This window comes from Microtus pennsylvanicus, chromosome 17, assembly GCF_037038515.1.
Source record: "Microtus pennsylvanicus isolate mMicPen1 chromosome 17, mMicPen1.hap1, whole genome shotgun sequence".
NCBI lineage: Eukaryota > Metazoa > Chordata > Mammalia > Rodentia > Cricetidae > Microtus > Microtus pennsylvanicus.
This window is the reverse complement of record NC_134595.1, coordinates 35,252,280-35,276,899: the sequence shown is the minus strand read 5'-3', so window position 1 is coordinate 35,276,899 and position 24,620 is coordinate 35,252,280. Positions and strand designations below refer to the sequence as shown.

General features: G+C 46.3%; 1 protein-coding gene across 1 annotated transcript in view; it reads left to right on the top strand.

Moving 5' to 3' along the window:
- Positions 1–2,422: 2,422 nt before the first annotated feature.
- Mreg (melanoregulin) overlaps positions 2,423–24,620 on the top strand; it is a 61,793-nt gene continuing 39,595 nt past the window's right edge. Inside the window, exons 1-2 of the mRNA XM_075951747.1 lie at positions 2,423–2,664; positions 23,579–23,738. Coding sequence (XP_075807862.1) covers positions 2,570–2,664; positions 23,579–23,738 — 255 coding nt within the window. The 5' untranslated portion in view covers positions 2,423–2,569. The remainder of the gene's footprint in view (positions 2,665–23,578; positions 23,739–24,620) is intronic.

The following is a 24,620-nucleotide window of genomic DNA, read 5'->3' as shown; positions in this document are numbered from 1 at the left end:
GAAGGTGGAGGAGGAGTGTTGTGCCTCCAGTAGGTCATGAAAATGAGTGGAGCAGGAAGCAAGTCAGCTCCCGGGAAGACCTTTGACAAAGACTGAGGTGACGAGCCTTAAAGAGCCAAAAATCAGGGCCGACTCAAAGGCTCTGTGAGGGGAAAGGCAAGCCCCACAATCTCAGCTGGACCCCTGGAACCCACCTGGTGGATGGAGAGAACCAGTTTCTGCTGGTTGTTCTCAGAACCCTGTATGTGTTGTCAGGGCACTCACACCCCTCCAATAAATAGATAATAGTAAGTGAACTTTAAAAAGGAAACTTCAGCTGGCGGTGGTGGTGCACGCCTTTAATCCCAGCATGGAGGAAGAGGCGGGCGGTCTCTGTGAGTTCAAGGCCAGCCTGGTCTACAAGAGCTAGTTCCAGGACAGGCTCCAAAGCTACAAAGAAACCCTGTTTCAGAAATAAATAAAAATAAGTAAAAAGGGAACTTCCACTGTTTCACTTGTGTCTTAAAATTCAAATTAAAGAGCTGGAGAGATGGCTCAGCAGGTAAGAGCACTGACTGCTCTTGAAGAGGACCAGGGTTCAATTCCCAGCACCCACATGGCAGCTCACAACTGTCTGAAAATGCAGTTCCACAAGATCTGACACCTTCACAACAATGCACATAAAATGAAGTTAAATAAATCGTTAAAAATTATTTTTAAAAAATCAAATTAAAGAGAAAAATATTTGTAATTTAAAAGTAGACATAAACTGAACATGATCCTTATTAGGGCTGAACATTAACCTCTTGATCCAAGTCATTAAAAAGATGCAGTCAGTGGACAGGGATGGTGCTGACCTAACATGAGCGAGCAAAGGCCTGAGTATGATCCCCAGCCCTTCATAAAATGGTGTGACGGCACGAGGGAGGTTGGGGCAGGAGGATCAGGAGTTCAAGGTCATCTTCAGCTCTACTGGAAGTTTGAAGTCATCCTAGGCTACATGGAAACTTTTCAAAACAAAAACCTGGGGTTGTAGTAGAATCTGGCATGACCTATAGGCGAGTGTGCTCACACACTAAAATGCTCAAAATAGTATAGACTTTTTGCTGGTTTTATTCACTACTGTATTCATTCACATGCCATAAAACATACCTAGTGCATAGCTGGTAATAAACACTTCTCAAATAAATAAGATTGGAAAAAAAGCTTTTATCTTGTATTGGTGAAAATGGACTTTCATTCATATACCAGAATCTAAACTGGAATTGTTCACTGGAGAGCAATTTGTCAAGATTCATCAAAATCAAAGGGGCATCTGTTTTATGACATAGCGATTCAACCACCAAATGGTTATTCAGCTGATGTAGATGCACCCAAGTACATGTTCAGGGCTGTGCACTATGGCCCTACATTTTAGTACACGTTGTTGGGATTGGGCTACATATGCACCATCAGGAGTCTGGTTAAATAATACAGTGGCACTCAAAAGATACACACACTCATGTGGTACAGTCTGCATGATACCGAGTGAATAAAGCCAGGCACAAAACTGTGTGCAGAAGAAGGATTGAGGGAGGAAAGGTATATATAATTGGATATGGCAAGCTTCTGTTTGGACCTTAAAAAAAGAGGAGTCGGCCGGGCGTGGTAGCTTGCGTCTTTAATCCCAGTACTCAGGGGCAGAGGCGGGCGGATCTCTGTGAGTTCAAGGCCAGCCTGGCTCACAAAGCTCCAGGACAGCCAGGACTATACAGACAAACTCTGTCTCGAAACACCAAAAAAATAAGGGGCTGGAGAGATGGCTCAGCGGTTAAGAGCACTGGCTGCTCTTCCAGAAATCCTGAGTTCAATTCCCAGCACCCACATGGCAGCTCACAACTGTCTGTAACTCCAGTTCCAGGGCATCTGACCCTCACACCAATGAACATATAATAATAAAAAAAATTTAAAAAAATAACGAAAGAAAGAGAGGAGGGTTTTGGGGGCCTAGAGAGATGGCTTAGTGGATAAGAGCACTTGCTGCTCTTGCAGATGACCTGGATTCTGTCCCCAGCACCTACTTTGGTAGCTCACAAAACCACGTCTCTATTATAATAAACATCACGAAACAATTCCAGAACTCAGAAGCGATAACTTTTTTTTTTTTTAAATCCCGTTTAAGGGTTGAAAGTTTGGAAAAAAAAGAACTTTTTCAAAGCCTGTATTGTGGGAGACCTTTCACTTCTTCCGCAGCGAAGTCAATTAAAAGGACAGTTGGGCTCTGCCTCGAGCAGCAGACCTCGCGGGGTGCTCAGCGGCCACCCCTCCACCCCTGACCCCACCCCCGCCGCCCGGATTCTGCGCTGAGGCTGGAGCGCGCTCGCTCCTTAGAGGGCAGCAGCGGGGCGACACGGGGACGCATGCGCTCCGGCGGCACCCGGGGAATTAAAAGAGAGAGGGAAAAGCTCCCGCAGAAACGCGCGGCTCGCGTCCCTCGGCCGCGGCGTGATGCGCACGGCCTGGCCCGTGACGCCGCGGCCACCCCCGTCTCCGCGCCCCAGCTGCCATCGCGCGCCCGGCTCTGGGAACCCGGTGTCCGTCTTCGCTCCCTATGGGGCTGCGCCGCTGGCTACGGAGCGCCTGCTGCTGCTGCCCGTGCCGGTGCCTGGAGGAGCCCGCGCGGCCCGAGAAGGAGCCGCTGGTCAGGTGCGTACCGGCGTGGGCTGGGCCTCGCGGGGTGGGTACCCGATGCCCCCTGAACCGCTCAAGGGGGTACTATGAGGTCACACCGCGGCGCCATCCGAGCCCCTTGGCCCCCATCTCGGCTGGTCTCTGGCGAGACGTTTTTAAGCTTCAGATCCCTGGGTCAGATGTAGTGTAGCTCGGAAAGCGCCGATCCTCAGAGGCAGCTGATGCCCCTGGGAAATGGCACTGATTGGTGCAGGGCTGGGAAAAGAAGTTTCCAGAGACGGTGGTCTCGTCGGGTGAAACGGACGAGTGTGGGTTTCTGTGTCATTCAGCAAAAGAAGTTTGGCTATCAGTGTCATGACCGAAAGAAGTCGAGTTCAGCGACTGGGCTTAAGGAAATCTTTCTCGTGATAAAAATAGCGCGTGTTGTACCGGGGATAGCCTATTGACTGTTCATTGTAGCTTAAGCTGTCAAATGTGAGGAATTTAATGTTCACTAGCTATGTTCTTTTTTTAAAAAAAAGGCTTGTGAAGGAACAAACAGATTTGTTTGATTTTTTTAAACGATACTTTAATACGTTCATAAGCACAAGGGATAGGAAAAGGGGCAGAGAGAGAGAGACTGCTTTTTATTTTTCCTTAAAATGATTTTTTTTCTATCGTGAGTTTGCCGAAATCAAAGTTTCATCAAGTCTTGCCTCAGGAAACAGACTATTTAGAATGAAATTAGGGCACGGGATGTAGGCTGGAATTCCAGGCTCAGTGAACCAGCTTGGATTGAAACCAGGCTTCTTTAAGGCATCTACAACGAATACAATAATGCTTGCACAGCTCTTTCGGAAGCATGACTTACTTACCTTTCCTGATTCTGTCAAGTCCAGACACTTCCCCTGACTCCGGAGAGTTACATAACCGCATCCTGCCTGCCTGTCTGCTTGTATTTTCCAGGGCATTAAGCACCCTGTACTTCCCACTGTAGGAACAATCCGCTCTTAGTCCCTCCAGGCTGGAGGCCAGTAGTGACCTTTTGCCTTCTACCCCTTCCTAAATGCTGGTTTTCAAGCAGTCTTCTTTAATCACATTGCCCTTTTTCATGTTCCTCCTGTGATGTAGGCCTTGGAATCTATCATCTTGTTGTTTGGTAAGCACACAGGTATTCCGTGGAATGTATCTAGACACACAAGGCGCTATATACATAGCTACACAACACACACACACACACACACACACACACACACACACACACACACACATACACACATACACATCGACCTGTAGACTTGGCTGGCCTCTAACTCACAGAGATCCACTTGCCTCCTGAGTGCTGAGATTAAAGGTGCGCGCCACCTTGCCAGACTACCACCATTCAGGTGTTGCCTTGTTTTTGCTAATAGCCCTCTCACTTAGATTTTGAGATTACTCCGCACAGGGAGAGACCGAATTAATCTACTGTTTGTTTGTTTGTTTATTTATTTATTTATTGTGGGGCGGGACAGGGTTTCTCTGTAGCTTTGGAACTTGCCCTGTAGGCCAGGCTGACCTTGAACTCACAGTGGCCTCAGTCACCCCCCCCATTAAAGGCCTGTGCCATCACTGCCTACCTTTAATTTAAAAGGCAATAGAAAACTGTAGAATTTTTTTTTTTCTCAGGACTCCAGGCTCTTGGTTATTATGAAATACAGCCTTCAATTTAGTTTCAGCCACAACTTTGGGTGTTTCCAGTGATTATTTTTTCCTAGGATTGCTATACTTCTAATAACTTTTATTTAGAAATGGAGACCCTCCCCTGTTTTGCTTTATGTCAGTGAATGAAAGTCCATAAATTTTATGATTATTACTATTTTAGAAAACAAAACAAGGTTATCCAGGCATGGTGGAGCCCGCCTTTAATCTCAGCACTTGGAAAGCGGAGGCAGGAGAATGGGGTGTTCAGAGCAGTCTTGGCCTTAGAAGTTGATACACAACGATCTATCTAATTAGAAATGTTTAGAAATTAGGAAGACATATGCATAGCAACGTATTGATGAATCCAGCTACATGGGATGAGTCGCGAACGTGGGTGACTGGGTTATTAAGATTATTTGTGCCACAGTTTCCTCATATCTTTGTCAAGGGTCATGATGACTGCACACTTGCAGGGAGAAAGGAAAGGAGGTCACACATGCCAAGGGCTTAATATAGTGCCTGACAGCATAGTAAACACGCAATAAATTTTAATGACTGTTAGTTTTCATTGTTGTTCTTCTGAGCATGTGAGTGTGAGTAGACTTGCCTCATCTGGCGCCATTTTGATATAACCATGTCAGAAGGGCAGTTTATTAATGGGCGCGTGAGATAGATGTATGTGTGTCTGTCTACAGGTGCTTGAATGTTCTCTTCCACGTGAGTCACGGTTCGAATTCATTGTTTTAGTTTATTATTATTGCATATTTATGTGCGTGAAATACGCATACATGTTATGATTACATATTTATGTGTGTGTATATGTATGCATGGTCTAGGGCTTGTGGGAGTAAGGAGTGAGGTTGACCTTCCACTCTGTATTGAGGTGGGGGTCTCTCACTTGGATTCAGAGCTTGCTAGCTTGCCAGTCGGCTCAGGGATCCCTAGTCTCTGCCTCCTGAGCTGGAATGACAAGCAGATGACCACACCCACCTGGTATTTATGTGGGTACTGGGGATACAAACTCTAGTCCTCCCATTTATGTGACAAATTCTTCACCTGGTGAGCTATCTCTCCGGCCTACTTTTTAAAAATATACAAGCCATTGGTTTTTCGGTCTATATGCAAAACCATGCAGCTATCACTACTATATATTTGTGTTGTTGTTCTTTTTTAATTGTTGTTGTTTTTCGAGACAGGGTTTCTCTGTGTAACAGCCCTGGGTGTCCCGGAACTTGCTCTGTAGACCAGGCTGGTCTTGACATCACAGAGATCTGTCTACTTCTGCCTCTCAAGTGCTGGGATTAAAAGTGCTTGCCACCACAGCCCAGCCTTTACTATATTTTATTAATGTGTGTCTGTATGTCTGTATGTGTGTGTGTGTATGTATGTTGGCATGCCTTAGCCATGGCGTGTGTGTGTGTGTGTGTGTGTGTAGGGTATGAGAGGACAATTTTTGGGAGCCAGCTGTCTTCTATTCCCATGTGAGTCCTGGAGACTGACTCGGGTCATCAGGCTTGGCAGAAGGCGTAGTTGCCCGTGGAGCCATCTACAGCCAGTATTAATTCCACTGTTTAATTCCAGTGTATTTTTAACTCCTCTGGAGAAAAAAACCAAAGCACCAGCACCCTTTCTGGCAGCCACTCTTCCCATTTCTCTCACCACTAGTTAGTGGTTACCAAGCAACAAACCATCCGTTTCTTTGGCATTATAGATTTGCCTGTTTTGGACATTTTGGTAAGTGGTAAGTGGGATCACAATTGGCTTTTAGCATGTGGCTTTCTGTACTTAGCGTGATGGCTTCCCAGTTTACTGTGTTGGAGCGTGTATCAACACTCCATTCTTTTTTTAGAGCCGAATATGATTTCTTTGTGTGGATTGATCATATTGTTTATCTATTCACCTGTGATGGGGATTTGGGTTATTTCTACATTCTGCCTTTTATGGAGAATGTGTGAACGTTTGTGTGTACGTTTCTGTGTAGACATGGTTTCAGCTCCCTTGGGTAAAGCTCTCAGAGTGGAATTGCCGGGTCATGTGGTCCGAGGAGGCACTGTTCTGTTTTTTAAGAGTCTAGGTGCCGTACGGGTGAGGTGAAGTCACGTGGCCAGATGGCTCACGTTAGTGTTGAGGACCTTAGTTTTTCATATCATCTTTTTAATCTTTCCCCTTATAACAGCCATCTTTGTTCCCTTAACCGTCCTTTACTAGCTCTAAGAGTGCTAATCCACCCATGTTTTATTTTAGTTCCAGAGCTGTAGTGCCTGGAAGAGAGGCCACCTGTGTGTGTGGCCTCCTCCGGTCCTTTTCTCAGTGCTGCGCTTGGGACTCCTGTGAGTCTAGGAACTGCTGCTGTCATCTCAGCTCACATGCCGTCTGAACAGTTTCCGACCTTGATCCTTTGGCTTTTCCGGGCTCCACGTCTCTGAGGAGGACAGAGCCTCCTTTCTGTGCCTCCGTGTACTCTCTCCCCGACTTGTCTGTTTCTTCTCCTTCTCCCTACAAACATTCTGCGCAGCCATTCATCTTGATGATGCCATGACCTTCAGCTGCTGTTCTCTGGTGTCCTCTGTATCCCACACAGACGTCTTTGAAGACAAGTTGCCTGTACCCCCGCTGCCTTCTTGACTGCTGTTGTTGAGACTAACCCCCAAGTCTGGATCAGGCCGGGGATTATGCGTCTTCGGAACTGTGCTAGGTGCTTTGTGCAGCGTCTGTGGCCAGAGTTTGTGACTGTTCATCTCTCAATGTACTTGTTACCCATTGCCATGCAGGGCACTCATGTTTGTTCCTTCACATTCCCTCCTCCCTGGAGAATAATTTTACATTCACTGCCTGTCTGTAACCAGCTAGTCAGCTGACTTCCTACCTGCTGCCTCTGCTGCTGTCATGTTTATAGCAGTAGCACCTTTTTATAATATCTCCGCCCCCCCACCGTGTGTGTGTGTGTGTGTGTCTGTGTGTGTGTCTGTGTGTGTGTGTCTGTGTGTGTGTGTGTTTTGTGTGTGTGTGTGTTAGGGTTAGATGTCTGGTACTCTGCTCTTTTTTTTTAAAGGTTTATTTATTATGTATACAGCATTCTGTCTGCATGTATGCCTGCACACCAGAGGAGAGCACCAGACTTTATCATAGATAGTTGTAAGCCATCATGTGGTTGCTGGGAATTGAACTCAGGACCTCTGGAAGAGCAAGCAGCCAGTGCTCTTAACCTCTGAGTCATCTCTCCAGCCTGGTACTCTGCTCTTTTACACCACACATTGTTCTGAGACAGGGTCTTACAGAATCTAGAGCTAGGCTGGCAGCCGAAAAGCCTCAGTGACCCTCCTGTCTCTGTCCGCTTGAAGCGCTGGGAGTACAGGAGTGTGAGCATGGTCATACCCAGCCTTTTACGTGGATGCTTGGGATTTGAACTCAGGTCTTCATGCTTGTGTAGCAAGTGCTTGTACTTGTTGGATTATCTCTCCAGTTTATTTTCTTTCCTTTTGAGAAACTTTGCTGGTGTTGTAAGGCCCACTTCAGTTACTCTTTTTGAGGACATGTTGGGAAGTCTCCCTAAGAGGTTAAGGCGTCTCTTTTTTTTACCCGTAGGCCTCTTCCTGCCTTCTGCAAGCTATCACAGTTATAAGGTATATATTATAAGCCTGTCTAAACTAGATTCTCAGGCAAGCATCTGGAGCCTGAATCCTTATCACTTTTGTACCCCCTGTGGTACCCAGCACAGTGAACCACAATGGAGTAAGACTCGAATAAAATTATTTTTGACTATTAATAGCTATCCATTTATTAATTGCCTGCTATGTGTAATTTTAAAAATTATGATGACTGATAAAGAAGACAGCAACAATTCTGGCATGTGCCTTCAGAAAGGATGATGATATCCCTGCTACCTGTCATTGTTGTGTGTACCCTCAACTTCATCTTTCCACCTTCAAAGGTGACCTGAATGAAATCTGTTGTGCATTCTTAAACTTTATGTACAAGGTGCGTATTGCATTCAGGCTCCTGCATGAGTGAGATTTCATTGCATATATTCCTCATTTAATTGTTACTGTGACCAAAAGAGATAGGTGTTAGCTCTCTGTTCCTAAATGAGGAGTCCTTCTGGGCCGTGGTGGCACATACCTTTAAGCCCAGTACTCAGGAAGCAGAGAAAGGCTGATCTCTGAGTTCTAAGTCAGTCTGGTCTACAGAGCGAATTCCAGGATAAACTCCAAAGACAAAAACCCTGTCTTGAAAAAACAAAAACAAAAACAAAATGAAAAACAAAACAACAACAACAACCAAAAACCTCAACAGAGTCCTGAGCATAGAAACTAAATAGTAAATTCAAGGTTATAACTAATAAGAGAGACTATATTTAAAAACCAGTCTTCTGGACTGCATGTCTACCTGCAGGCAAAACACTGTATACATATGTGGGTGCTAGAAATCAAACCCAGGTCCTCTTAGAAGAGCAAACCATGCTCTCTCTCTCTCTCTGTCTCTCTCTCTCTCTTTTTGATGAAAAAAAAATTTTAAGCCGGCTGGTGGTGGCACATGCCTTTAATCCCAGCACTTGGGAGGCAGAGGCAGGTGGATCTCTGTGAGTTCGAGGCCAGCCTGGTCTACAAGAGCTAGTGCCAGGACAGGCTCCAAAGCTACAGAGAAACCCTGTCTCGAAAAACTAAAAAAAAAAAAAAAAAAAAAAAAAGGTGATTCGATTAGCATCCGTGAAGCATTGCATTGAGGAGAGGGCAATGATGATGGCTTGAGACGGCTGTATCAGTGGTCACCTGTCTCTGAGGTCCTGAATGACTTCACCTTGGTCTGCTCAACACTTATTGTTACTAATTGTAAGAAATGTGGGGATCAGATCGAGAATGTCACAATAACAACATGATATCTTACAGCCACAGAAATGTGTTCCTTCAGGGTTCTGTGTGTAAGTCTGAAATCAAGGTGTTGGTGGGGCCACAATCGCTTGGATGACTGTAGCGATTCCTACAGCGAGTCATTTCTTCTCGTTTCCAGCTTTGGGGCTCCCTAGTGTCTCTTGGCTGACGGCAGCACAGTTTAATCTCTTCCGTGGTCTCCCATGCTTCTTTCTTAGCCTTACACTTCCCTCTCACCTTTGAGGACCTGATCATTGAGTTTAGTGACATCCCCTAAAATCTAGGATGACTTCATCTCAAGATTAATTAATAACATCGTTAAAACTTGTATTCCCAAGTCAGATCTCATTCATAGGTTCTGGGGATTAGCACCTGGATATACCTTTTGTGGTATATCCAACTTAAACTTGCTGCAGAATGTGTGGGAAGAAATGAATGACCTAAAGTTTGTGCTTGCTGAGCAAAGCTAGGGCTTTGTGTGTACCGGGTAAGCACCCTTAAACAGTGAGCCCTTGGCCATTCAAATAGTTTTTTTTTTTTAGCTTCACTTTTAATAACATGATTTCCCTCTATCCCTTATCAAAAGCATGCCCTTGCTGTGAAAAATCTAACCTGAGTATGAGTTGTGGCCCCAAGGCCTTAGCTGCAGACACTGGTAGGCAAAGAGAAGCCCAGGTCATCTGATACCGTACAGCCTCTTGGCACACTACCAGAGGCCTTGGAAGAGGCCAGGAAAATGCCACTTGTAACAGCATCTCTTGTATGTGTTGGTACCTTTTCAGGGAAAAGGGATTCTTACTCCTCCTTTTTTATTACCTGTTAGTCACTGGGAAGCATCACCATTTTCTGGGTATTCAAAGACAAAAGCAACAGAAAGAACCGCCAGGCACCCTTAAGTTTTTCTGTAGCCCAGGAAGGCCTCTAACTTGTGGTTCTCCAGTCTCAAGCATCCTGAGTAGCTGGGGACAGGCCTGTTTTAAACTGTTAACTGTTGGTGTTTCTCTATTAAGCCACTTGAATGGATGCAGAAGCTTCCAGATACCCTGTTTCCTGCTAGCCTCAGCACTGACTTGCAGCTTCACGATGCTCACACTGGTGGACAAGAGAACAGACAAGAAATGCAGGGCTTCATTTTTCTATAGTGCTGGATGCCAGTTATGGAAAAATAAATGAGATCTCAGTTTGCTCAGTTGTTTTGTGTTCACAGAAAGGTTGTTTAGTAAGGGATGGAATTTCTCTGACTGTCCCTCAGGCCATGTAGGTCTGACGCAGTTTGAGCCTTCCTACTCAGGACTCTGACTAGGGCGAGTCTCGAGGAAGCATCTCTGACATTTCATCTTCCCTGAGCCCGCCCTAATCCTTCCCAGGTCATCCTTCCTGGTCATGCTGTAGTAGGCCTGTTGAAAGGGCTTTGTGTTGGTTAGCTGAATATTGCCCTAACCTATGAGACACAGTTGTTTGCCACAGTCTGTGAAGTTACCTCCACACCAAATGAAGAGATACTGAACCCCTTAAGGAAAGTTATGTTCCCGCGAGCGAATTCACCAACTGCTCAACATGTAATCAACATGTAATCTTTCATGTGTCTGTTGAATGACACCTCACTGTTGGTTATTAACATTGAATTCATGGGGAACAGCTGCTATATGTCAGGTGTGCATGGGGCTTATTTAGCACGTCTTATATTGTTTGTTTTATAGAACCCAAACCGATGCCAGGGCGGTGGTGGCGCACACCTTTAATCCCAGCACTCGGGAGGCAGAAGCAGGTGGATCTCTGCTTTCGAGGCCAGCCTGGTCTACAAGTGTAGTTCCATGACAGGAACATGCTAGTTCCAGGGCTGTTAAACAGAGAAGCCGTGTGTCAGGGAAAAAAAAAACCTTAAAAAAAAAAAAGACTCAAACTGACCTCAGACTTGCTGTGTAGCTGAGGATGCTCTTGAACTTTTGATCTTTCTGCCTCTATCTTCCAAGTGCTAGGATTATAGGCCCACACGACCATATTTAATATATTCAGTGCTGGGGCTCGAACCCTAGAATTTGTGCCACGTGAGACAAGTATCTACCACTGAACCAGCTCTCCGTGCATATCCATGTATTTTCACATTTCAGTATCACCCGGTGGGCATTCTAAACACCAGATCACCAGTGAAAAATGCCAACTACGCCGCAATAAAACAGTTCCCCCTATTTTACAGGGTGGACTTTTGTGCCCTTGAGTTGATTGAGTTATGTGTATTACAGAAAGGAAAGTTGTTGCCAACACTCGAGTTAAAACAAGAGAGTCAGGGTGTTGCCTGTCCAGCCCCAGGGAATGTTCACCTGAGCTTTTGTTTCTCTAACTGCACATGTATGACTTTAAAACTATCAATTTTAGGGTTATAGGTAAATTTCAGTTTTTCAAATTCAGGTTCTGTGGCTAAGGAGGATCAACAAGCTAGCATCCACGTTTAGCATTAGAAGAAACCGAGGCATAGAGCTTCAATAACTTGCTGAGAGGCACGTATAGCTGAGTCGGGAGTCACATCCTGTTATAGTTTGGTGTCATTGCGAGAGCGGAGCTCTTCCAGGATGCAGGGAGGTACATCTCCAGCTGCTCATAAGCTGTGTGCTAGAAATTGGGTGTTGAATATGAGAATTTCCTTGAACTGTGGTAGCCTGGGGTCCAGAATCCCAGCCCCTTTCCCTGTCCCGAGGCTGGAGACAAGGTGCCAATATGGAGGGAGGACGGGGTGAGGGATCGTGGCATTTGAAGGGGTCATCCTCTGCTTAGAAGTGTGTCACCTCTTGCATGTGCAGAGTTTTTCACTTTACAGGCAGAACTCAACACGACCTTCGAGTTGATGGAATCACATTCACCCCTAGAGAGGCTTATGAAAAGTTGGCAGGTGTGTTGATGTCGGTGAGAGAGCTCAGTCTAGCGCCCAGATGGCCCAATTTTCCTCTTGCGGCACGCTGTTGGATTTGCAGAGCTAGCCCTCAGCAGCCCTGACTTCCTGTGCTGCCCGTTACAGTCTGCCCCAGCCCTAGCCAGAGAGTGATTTGCAGGAGTTAGCGGAGGCATTCAGGGTCCCACTGTGGGACAGTGCCTGGATCCACGGTTCCCATTCTGGGGCTTTCACATTGACCTTCTTGAGACATCGAGCAAAGATGGAAAACGTGGGGCTACTCCTGGAACTTAGAGGTTTGATGCTCTGTAAGAAGTCAGCCATTTGCTAATCACAGAACATTTTTCTTTATGGTTGAAATACTTTTACAATATTTAATTCTGGTCGGCTTGCAACTTACTATGTAGACTGCGTTTATCCAAAACTCACGGGAATCCTTCTCCCAAATGCTGGGTCTAGAGGCACGTTACCATTTCAATGTATGGGTGTTTTGTCTGCGTGAACGTCTGAGGATCACCTGTTTGGCCAGGAGGGCCAGAAGAAGACTTCAGATCCTCTGGAACCAGAGTTACTGGTAGTTCTAAGTCACCCTGTGGGGACAGGGAACTGGACTCAGTCCTCTGAACAGCAGTCGTTGCCTCTAACTGCTGAGCCCCACAAGGGGGACTTCTAAAGCTTTTCTTCTCTGGCAACCCCACAACAGCATCCCTCCCTGTTCTCCTTTTGTGCTGCGCATCAATTAGTCACGTGACACCAGAAGGTCCCTAGAAGGTGACATTTCTTTCAACTAGTCATGTGGCCTGGGAAGGTCCCTAGAAGCTGACATTTCTTCCTGTTGAGCATCATATGATCTAGGTTTCCTGGAACTTTCTAAACATCTTGAAGTGATCTTATCATTGTGTAAAAAGTAAACTCTGCTTAAAATACTTTATTAGAGATGTAAGGCCTGGGGCATTTATATAACGTATATTCTTTTTTTTCCCCTTTGGGAAAATAGTTTTGATGAGACGTTGTACCTAAATAGTAAACCTCTTTCAATGTTTGGCAGGTATCCTGAATTCTGTGTCAAGGTTTTATTTTATTTTGTTCTGTTGAGACAAGGTCTCTATGTAGCTCTGGCTGTTCTAGAACTCACTTTGTAGATGAGGCTGGCTGGCCTCGAATTCACAGAGATCCATCTACCTCTGCCTCTCAAGTGCTGGGCTTAACATGTATATGTTTAAATGATATCACAGACAAAAGACATTTGGTATAAAGAACGTACAGGGCACACTCCTGTAACCACCTATCAGGATAAGAGATGGCTGTCACGACCCCCATTCCCTCCCCGATCTTATCCAGAGTTTTATCAGAGTTGTTTCCTTGTTTTTCTTTATAGCCTTATATCACTTCTCTGAGCAGTTGAAAGACCTGGTCTGGTTTTGCCTTTGAACTTCACCCAGATGAGGGTCAAACCCTGAGCATTCTCACGTGCCTCTCTTGCTCCACTTTGTAGATTCATTCACGCTCTGTGATGAGCTTGCTTCCTGGTTCTTCCTGCTGCTGCACTGTGTCTCCCATTGCACTCAGCCTTTCTATTAGGGGACTTGAGAGTGGTTTCTAGTTTTGTGCTACTGTAGCGTGTTTCTTTTTTCTTTTTTTTTTTTTTTGGTTTTTCGAGACAGGGTTTCTCTGTGGCTTTGGAGCCTGTAGCGTGTTTCTAAGGTCAGCACAGACCATGAAATTATTCACCCCCTCCTGGTTCTTTAGATATGCGAAACAAATCCCTAACCCTGGAAATCGCTCAGCGCTTCTTACCCTATCTGGCTAGGACATTCTTTCTCTGGCTACCTGCATGGATAACTGCCACTATTCCACCATTTTATCAGACAGTTCTTCCCCGGCTGCCATGCCCACCCTGCTCATCCGCTCTTCTGAGCCTCTCTGTGTATTTCTCCACAGTCCTGGATGTCATCTGACAGAAACACATGTGCTAATCATCTGTTCCTCCCACAAGACTCTCAGCCCGATTCCCATCCATTTCATCAGCCGAGCAGCGTGAACGGTTCTCCGTGAGTCCGGTGGCTTGGATGTCGGCCTCATCTCTGTTGTTTGGAGGCCTGTGAACTTGGGGAACGAATGTTCAATAATTTCAGCAAATATTTATTGAGTGTCTGTTGGGTGCCAGGTGCTATGGTAGACGCTGGCAATAAACCACTGAGCAAAAAGCATGGACAGAACCCGGGCCTCGTAGGTCCTCTATGGCGGTAAACAAAGGGCACAGTAGGCAGTAAGTATAACGCGCAAAGTAGGAATTACGTCTGTACTAAGAGAAAGGATGGAGCTGAAGAGGCGAGGAACGGTCACAGGAGATTGGTCAGAGCAGGCCTCGAGCAGGTGATGTGTGGAGCGGGAGAGGCTGCCAGCGTCTGGAGGAAACTGGGCAGGTCTATAGATCCGAGGGCAAACAGGACCTGATTGACATTTTGGAAGAACCAGTTGCTCTCTGGCTGTTGGATTAAGAACAGAAAAACCAGGTTGGAGAAATGGCTCAGCTGTTAAGAAACCTTGCTGCAAAAAAAAAAAAAAAAAAAAAAAAAAGAAAGAAAGAAAGAACGAAAGAAAGAAAGAAAGAAACCTTGCTGCTTTCAGATCCCATGCCCTTTTTCTGAATTATCTGGACACCAGATACCTGTGTGGTGTAATATATACATACAGGCAAAAACACTTATACACATAAAACATGAAAGGAAGGGAAGAATAGACTAGAAAAATAAACTCCTACAGGAATTCCTGTGGTTAGTGTGGTTAGTGGGGAGATGGGTTTTATTTATTTGTTTGTTTGTTTGTTGTATTTCGAGACCGGGTTTCTCTATAATTTTGAAGCCTGTCCCGGAACTCACTCTGAAGACCAGGCTGGCCTTGAACTCACTGAGCTCCACCTGTCTCTGCCCCCAAGTGTTGGGATTAAAGGCGTGTACCACCACTGCCCGATTAAGTGGATACCAGTAGGGTTTTCTGTTGGACTGCAGACAGGCGTTGAGGGATTCAGGATAGCTTCGTGCTCTTGACCTGAGCAACGTGAAGCTGGAATTGCCATCATGAGAGTGGGCAAGGTCCGTATTTAGGTCACGTTGAGCTAGTGCTGTCTGCTAGGCATCTCTTGAGAGAGAGGACGTCGAATATTTGGGACAAAGATTCAGGCTCTGATCTGGGGATCCTCCTCATATGGGATAGACTTTAAAGCCAGGCCACACGATGATCCAGCCAGGAGTCAGGGCAAGCGGAGGGGAGGAGGAGGCTGGAGCCTCAGCTTCCAGAGCCCCTTCTAGTGCCTTTCAACAGGAGAGAATAGAAACGGTGCTGCCCTGCTGGCTTCGCAGGGTTTGCGTACCCAGGTATACCACACTAGGGTCTGCTTTAGCCCAAAGGGAGAGCATGAGTCTGAGGGACTGAAGCCAGGGACCTGAGGTTCCCATCCTTCATTTCCAGGGATGTCACAGCTCGAATATTGAAGGAAGTCATGTGTAAAGGTAGGTCAGTGTCCAGAAAAATCTCCACAATGTCTAAATGAACAGGGTTTAAACTCTGGGTAACAGAATCTCATTCTGTAGCTCTGGCTATCTTGGAACTCACTGTGTAGACCAGGCTGACCTTGAACTCACTGAGATCTGCCCTTCTGCTCCCTGCGTGCTGGGGTTGAAGGTGTGAGCCACTATGCCTGGCTTGGGTAATAAGTGTTTAAGCACTGGATAAAAGAAACAAAACAAAACAAAAACCCAGACTGTTTTAGAAGAAATGAGGACAGGATAGAAGAATGAAGGGGAAAAGGAAGGAAGGAAATGGAGGGAGAGAGAGGGTGGAAGGGGATGGGAGAGGAGAGGGGCCGAGCAGAGTAGAGAGGAAGAGCTCTCAGAACCACCTGCTCCTTCACAGGGAAGTGGCAGTGTAAGGGGCTGGCCAGCTCCTCCTGGGGAGTCGCACACAAGAAGGCCTTGGGCGGAGAAAGGAGAGGATCACACAGCTTCTCAAGATCTGAGTTTCTAGACCCAGGATTTGCTCCCTCCGCTGTCCGTAGCATCAGTCACACATCAGCCCAGGACCAGAGCAGGGAGGTCCCTGGAACTTCTGGCCAGCAGCCACCCAGTATGTGATGTCTTGTGGGTCTTTTCAAAATCTTTTTACACACGGTCCTTGGCCATGGTGAGGAATCCCAGGTTTTCTCTGTAACTGACTTTCAGCTGACATCCTTTTGTGGCCATGTCCCCAGGCAGATTTTTATTTTTATTTTTTACTTTAAATACATTGAAAGAAGACTCCTGATCTTTGAGTCTTATGCCCTGAGGTGAGATTAGGGTGAAATGTAAGACTTCCCCTTTGGGAGCCAGAGTAGCCTCTGCACGGGCTGTAACATCAGAGCGACTTCTCAAATGCCTGATGTTCATAAAATATTTATCATCAGCAGATGGTGACCAGGAGTAAAGCGGCTCTCACTTTCTCTAGAGCCTTTTAGATGTGGTTATCTGAGGGAGGAAGATGGGAGGGCAGCTGCTGGTTGGGACCCCCCCCCCCCTTTCTTCATGTGCCCTCCCAAGGCTCCTGTGGCTCCTGGCCACTCCGAATTGGGTTTACACACCCGCCCACTTCCTGGTCTGGGGCTCACACAGGTTCCCAAGCTGCTTTTTCTTGGGTTATTTTGCTTTATACTTTTTATCCTGGTCTCTCCTGGCTGCTTTCAGGGTAAGGTGGCTTGATGTGGTTGCTGGAGTCATGAAGACACCTGCCACGATCAAGACTGGGGACTCAGCACTTCTGGTTTTGTATGTGGGTGTGGGTGTGTGTGTGCGCGCGCGCGTGCACTTGTGTGGGTGCATTTGGAGATAAAGGGCGTCCTTGGGTGCCATTGTTCAGAAGCTGTCCGTCTTTCTTTTAATTATCAGAACTGACCAGTGGTCTAGGCTGGGATTACAAAAGTCCTCTGCCATACCCATGCTTCAAGAGTAACTTCTTTTCTCTCTCCAGCCCCTTGAATGTTTTTTAAAAAGTCATTGCTAGAGGGGGCTGGAGAGATGGCTCAGAGGTTAAGAGCATTGCCTGCTCTACCAAAGGTCCTGAGTTCAATTCCCAGCAACCACATGGTGGCTCACAACCATCTGTAATGAGGTCTGGTGCCCTCTTCTGGCCTGCAGACATACACACAGACAGAATATTGTATACATAGTAAATAAATAAATTTTTTTTTTGTTTTGTTTTTTTCGAGACAGGGTTTCTCTGTGGCTTTGGAGCCTGTACTGGAACTAGCTCTTGTAGACCAGGCTGGTCTCGAACTCACAGAGATCATAAATAAATATTTTTTAAAAAAAGTCATTGCTAGAATAATCACTTATTTAGAGGCAGGACTCCATCTTCTCTCTGCTTCGAAGGAAGATTTCTTAGTATTGAAGAACATGGCCACACAGGGAGACATTGGGCTGGGGCGGTTGTGACTCTTCAGAGGTGAATGAATTCACAAGGGCAAGGGGGGCACTGACGAACACCCCTGGAGAGGCCCTGTTCACTCAGGGCAGCACCTGCGTGTTTTGTTTTTTTTTTTTTTTCCTGCTTTCCATTGTTCCATTGTCTCCTGAATATCAGTGACTAGGCAGAGCTTGAGTCTCTTAACGGGCTAACTTCCAAACCATTTAGGGCAAGCCTAGATGGGGGAGAACTCAGTAGGGGGCATTTCTATGTGTGTTATGTGTTTCCTGTTTACAGATGAAGTGGCTAGCACTTAACATTGGATGAAGTTGTGTGTGTGTGTGTGTGCGCGCGCATGCACATGTGTACATGCGTGTGAGTGCACGTGCAATTCAGCTCCTGCGAGATGATTGCTGTGCCTTGGAGCTAAGGCCCTTTAGTTACAGTCATGTGGTAATTAATCCCACTTAGGGGATGATCTCATCCTGAGGTGGTCTGTCTCTGAGTGAGGCTTCAGTTTTCCTGGAATCCACGTGACTGCAAGTCTAGGGAATACTGGATGCTTCTAGGCTGGTCTCCAGGGGATCCAGAGTAGGAAGACAGCTGGACGTTCCACCCAGTTGGAAAATACCTTATTTATCTTATCTTCACACTTTTGGTCTTGTGGAAGGAATGAGATAGGTAAATTTAGTGCTGATCAACTCTGTCTTAACCAGTTTTTCTACAGACACTCCTTAAATGATTACAAGTCTGTGTGCCTACTGGAACAAGACAAAGGAGACAAATGAAACCAGAAGGTGGACGCACCAAGCCTTGTCCCACTCCTGGCTACCCATTGGCTGTCTACAGGTCCCAGAGAAGGGTCAGTGCTAGTGGGCAGAGCAGCAGTCTCTCAGTGCTGGTTATGACACAGTTGCTCAGTGAGTCCCTGCCAGGGACCACACTCAGAAAGGATTGCTAGGCTTTCCTCGGAGAAGTTTAGTTCTTATCTGTCTAGTGGCATAATGCCCCAGCCCTTCCTGTCCCAGGTGGCTTTATAACTGGAGGGGTGGAATGGGGGGACCCTAGATACAAGGATTGAGTCTATGGCGCTGTGGTGGCTTACAGGTTGCAAGAGCTAGTTAGGCAAAAAGAAGCTGGTTCATTGCCATGATGATCATGGATTGAGCCTGAAACTGTAAGCAAATCCCCAGTTAAATGCTTTCTTCTGAAAGAGTTGGCTTGCTCCTGGTGTCTCTGCACAGCAGTGAAACACTTGACTAAGACACACTGCTCCTCATGTGACAGTCGATTGTGACACCACCCCAACTACGCACTTTCCTCGTTCCTTCTCCAGCCATTGCTCTACAACCCTTTGATCTGACCTGCCATAGTTCGTGGTTCAAAAGCCTAGCACTGTCTTCAGTCCGACATCAGCTCACCCCTGCTTCTTCACTCTGTGCCACTGTCATTGCAGCATGTGTGCACAGAGCTTGGAATACCCCATTCTGTGGGCACACGAAGCCTGTGCTGGCCTTTCTTGAACTGTTTTTCTGCCGGGGTGCTTTGCCCTTGCTCCCTATTCGGGCAAAAGAACCCATAAAAACTCTTGAACTCTGGGGGCTGGAGAGATGGCTCTGAGGTGGCAAGCATTGGCTGCTCTTCCAGAGGTCCTAGTTCAATTCCCAGCAACCACATGGTTTCTCACAGCCGTCTGTAACATCCCTCTTCTGTTGTGTATGAAGACAAGTCATATACACATACATAAAATAAATAAATATGTTCAAGAAAAGGGGGGAAAACCTCTTGAACGTCCTTCTCCTCTTACGTCATCGGTCACTTCTTCCTTTCTGCTGTTACGTCATTTTGTGCTGTGTATTGTGCTTACTGAATTCTAAGGGTGAAACAGCCTGCTGTTTTTACCTCTACAAAGTACAGCCGTGAGTGACCGAGTGTGTTCGGCATCCTTATCGAAGCCTGCCTGCACAGAACACCTAGGGCACCTGGGCCACCTCTCTTTCTGGGCAGCTCTGCCGATTCCCAATCTGGTGACTGGTTCTTGCTTCCTGTTGTGAGATTTCCTGGTGCCAGCTTGAGGTGTGTCCCGTTTGTGGCCTTCTCAACATTTACCTCCAGCCTACTACTGGTCATTTCCTCTCATCCCTCCTTCCCAGTGCCTCCTTTTGTTTCTCTGGATGTCTTCTGTGTATTTTCGTTTGCCATAACCCTGGTGTTACACACTCGACGTATTTGCTATCCCGTGGCCACTGGGCATTCTTGTTCTGCCTCAAAAACAGTGCCACTCTTTCTCCAGGTGAATAACTCAGATCTCAGGGCGGCTTTGCCTCCTCCCACCCCTCTGCGGCTCTCTTCCACTGAGTTCGTCTTCAGCAGCCGATTCTGCTGTGAGCAGTCACGGACGGCACACTTCCTCAGCTCCACACTCATTCAAATCCTGCCATCCGTCTGTCACTTGAGCTATCTAAATTGCTGATGCATGGATCTGTGCATCTATTCAAACCAGGGCCCCGTACACGCCAATTACGTCTTTGTTTTCTCCTCCCCTCCCCTCTTCATTTTCTTACTATTATTAATATTATTATTATTTTGATTTTTCAAGACAGGGTTTCTCTGTGTAACAGCTCTGGCTGTCTTGGAATTTGCTTTGTAGACCAGGCTGGCCTCGACCTCACTGAGATCCACCTGCCTCTGCCTCCCGAGTGCTGGGGTTAAAGGCGTGCGCCACCACCACCCGACTCCTCTTCTTTATGTATGCAGGGTATCTCTGTGGCACACAGGCTGGCTTCAAGCTTGCTCTGCAGCTCAGGCTGCCCTTGAATTTGTGATCCTTTGCCTGAACTTCCCATGTACTAGAATTTCAGGCCTGTTCCATGCCTAGCTTCTGAATTGCAGAGTTAACAAACCTTTAGAATCTTTTCCTGACACCTCAAGCATCCCCCACACTTCACCTGGGAGGATCTTTGTAAGCTGTTAATGCTGCTCCTGCCTTGCTCAGGGGTAAAGCCGTTCTAGAAAACTGCTAGGTGTGTGGCCCACGGAGCACAATGTTTTTAGACCCCAGCTGCCTTTCCAGCCTCCTTCATTTTTCTTACTAGTGTTACCTTTCTTCCAAGGTACGCGCAGAGTTTCCTCATTGGCCTCCCTTGCTGGCACCTCTGTTGTTAGCTGTCTCTTTACAGTTCTAGCGCGGCTTCTTCATTATACCTGCTTGATGCCCACTGCCGCTAGGATCTTCTGCTAGCCGGCACAGATGTGTGCCCACTGCCGCTAGGATCTTCTGCTAGCCGGCACAGATGTGTGCCCACTGCCGCTAGGATCTTCTGCTAGCCGGCACAGATGTGTTCTCACAGTGCCTCCTTTAGAGCGCTTATCAGAGAATTGATTTATATAGCCGCGTGGTCATTCAGTAGGAATTTCCCATTCTTGGTTTAGACCAAGAATTCTTGGTTGAGGACCAGAAACAGGAGTCATGTCCATATGCCTGCAGTTTTACTGCGTCCCGTGATAAAGGTGTTATCATGCTTCCTACATGTTATTAGAGGCAGTGAGTAGCTCCAATGTGACCCTGTTTGCCCTGTGCTTCAGAAGTTAACGAGGGCTGTGTACAGGCATGTCCTGTGTGTCATGCTGCGTCACCAGCCTCCTTGAGGCCAATCATGGGTATACTTTGTAAAGGAAACATTCATGAAGCAAGAGTATAAGACAAGGCGACTGAACTTTCCCTTTAATGTATGTATGTTTGTGGGGGCATTGCACATATGTGTATAAATAGGCATACATGTACGTGGGAGTGCAGGCATGTGGGTACGCATTGATGTCAGTTCATCGTCTGTCGCTCTATCTCTCTCTCAGTCACAGATGTGCCAATATCATGGCTAGTCTCGCTCGCCAGCTTGCTTTAGGGATCTCCTGTCTGCGTCTTCTGAGGCTGGAATTAAAGGTTGCCTGCCGTTCTCACCCAGCTTTCACTTCCGTCCTGGGGTTTCAAACTCTGGTCCTCAGCCTTGTGCAGCAAGTGGTTTTTTGCTGTTGTTTTGTGTTTTGTTTTGTTTTTTTTTTTTTTTTTGGAGCCTGTCCCGGAACTTGGTCTTGTAGACCAGGTTGACCTCGAACTCACAGGTGCACACCTGCCTCTGCTTCCTGAGTGCTGGGATTAAAGGCGTGCACCACCACCGCCCAGCTGCTTTTTGTTTTTGTTTCCACTTGACTGGCCTGGAACTTGATAGGTAGATCAGTCTAGTTAGCCTAAAACTCATTGAGAGCGGGCTTCCTCTGCCCCTTGAGTGCTGGATTAAAGTGCATCACCGTCCCTGGCCCCAATGTAAAACAAAACAAAGAAATGTATATGGGTATTTTGCCTGCTTGTATGTTATACAGCTGGTAGCCTTGGAAGCCAAAAGAGTTTGCTGGATCCCCTGGAACTAGAGTTACAGATGGTTGTAAGTCACGATAAGGATGTTTGAAATTGAACCTGGGTCCTCTGGAAGACCAGCCAGGGCTCTTTACTGCTGAACTATCTCTCCAGGCTCAAAATGTTTTAATATACTCAGCCATGACTCCAGCCTACACTTGAGATTCTTAGTCCTTATCATGCTTTTTGATCATTGAAAGTCATTGGGTGTGTATATTTGTTGTTTAGGGTTTAAATTTTTTCATGACGCTGGAGAGATGGATCAGCAGCTAAGAGCACTGACTGTTCTTTCAGAGGCCCTAGGTTCAATTCCCATTGCCCTCATGGCAGCTCACAACTAATCTGTAACTCCCGTTCCAGGGGATCTGATGCTGTCACACAGACACAAGCGTAGGCGAAAACAAATGCACGTAAAAATAAACAAATAATATTCTTATTTTATGTATATCAGTCTTTTGCCTGCATGTATGTCTCTGCACTACAAATGTGCCTAGTACTACAGAGGCCAGAGCCTCTGAAATTGGAATTACAGATGGTTGTGAGGCTCCATGTCCTCTGGAAGAGCCCTGGGTTCTCTGGAAGAGCAGTCAGTGCTCTTAACTACTGAGTCATTTCTCCAGCCCCAGTCTTGTGTGTGTGTGTGTGTGTGTTGCTAGGGATCACACCCATGCCCTAGCACAAAGCTCTCCCGTTGTACTACAGGATCAGCCGCACTTCAAGTTTGACCTTGACCTCAAAGCCGGTAAAAGTTATGTTGGTTTTTGGTTGGGACACCTAGTGTTAAATTTCCTGTTTAGCTGTAGTAATCACTTCTTGTCTATATATGTGATTATAAGTTTTCTGACATTTTTATTATTTACTGCTTATCGATTTTGTTTTTATTTATTCTTGGTTTTGGAGGACAGAGTCTCATTGTATAGTCCAGGCTGAGCTTGAACATGCGATTGTCCTGCTTTGCCTCCCAAGTGCTGGTATTGTAGGCATGTGCCGCCATACCTGACTGTTCTATGTTATTTAAAACAGTGCACTTGTACAGGTCAGAGAACAACTTTTAGAGTCGGTTCTGACCTTTGTGTAAATGCTAAGGATTGAACTTAGGACATCAGACATTGACAGCAAGCACCTTTACCTGCTGATCCCTCTTATCATCCCTTTTAGGCAATTTTTTTTTTTTTTGGTTTTTTGAGACAGGGTTTCTCTGTAGCTTTGGTGCCTGTCCCGGAACTAGCTCTTGTAGACCAGGCTGGCCTCGAACTCCCAGAGATCCGCCTGCCTCTGCCTCCCGAGTGCTGGGATTAAAGGCGTGCACCACCACCGCCCGGCCCCTTATAGCTATTTTTAAAATGGCAGGTAGATCTTTGAGTTCAAGGCTAGCCTGATTTATGGAGCTAGTTCTAGGACAACCAAGGCTACACAGAGAAACCCTGTCTCAAAAAACAAAACAAAGAAATAACAACAAAACAACAACAAAAAAGAGTTTAATTTTGTTAATTGTATTGTGTTTATGCTTAATTATGAAAAATAACTTAGGTTCTTTTTGTTGTAATTTGTGTTTCTATTTATATTCTAAAATACAAATATAAGATATAATACATGCATTTAACAAAATTCATTTTCTTTCTTTCTTTCTTTCTTTCTTTCTTTCTTTCTTTCTTTCTTTCACAGTGGTAACAATCCGTATTCCTCTTTTGGAGCAACTCTGGAGAGGGATGATGAAAAGAATTTATGGAGTATGCCTCATGATGTGTCCCACACAGAGGCAGACGATGACAGGATCTTGTATAATCTGATAGTCATTCGTAATCAGCAGACTAAAGACTCAGAGGTAAGCACTTTCTGAGATGTTACTATGTACAGCCGAAAGCAGGTGGTAAGAAATTGCTATTGTAGGGCCGGGGTGGAGCTTGGCTCTGTCAGTACAGAGCCTCTTGTGCGAACATGAAGACCCGAGTTTGATACCCTAGAACTCATAAAAAAACTGGGTATGGCCGGGCGGTGGTGGTGTACGCCTTTAATCCCAGCACTGGGGAGGCAGAGGCAGGCGGATCTCTGTGAGTTCGAGACCAGCCTGGTCTACAGAGCTAGTTCCAGGACAAGCTCCAAAGCCACAGAGAAACCCTGTCTCGAAAAACCAAAAAAAAAAAAAGAAAAGAAAAGGGGGGGGGGGCTGGAGAGATGGCTCAGAGGTTAAGAGCATTGCCTGCTCTTCCAAAGGTCCTGAGTTCAATTCCCAGCAACCACATGGTGGCTCACAACCATCTGTAATGAGGTCTGGTGCCCTCTTCTGGCCTGCAGTCATACACACAGACAGAATATTGTATACATAATAATAAAAAAAAATTAAAAAAAAAACTGGGTATGGCAGTACTTCCCTGTCATCTCAGTGCTGGAGAGGCTGAGACACAGAGTTCCAGGTTCACTGAGAGGTCCTGTCTCAAAAGGTAAGGTGGAAGGGTGGAGAGATGACTCGGGGGTCAAGTGCTTACTGTACAAGCCTGTGGTCCTGTGTTGGAATCCACAGCTGCATTCCCACGAGTCTGTAATCGTAGTACACCCCCACTGGAGGCAGGAGAACTGCCAGAAGCCCATGCACCAGCCAGCCTGGAATACACAGTGATGAGCAAGAAAATCCTAGTTTCAAGCAAAGTAGAAGCAGGGACCGATGCCAGAGGCGGTTCTCTGACTTACAGACACACACGCTATGGTG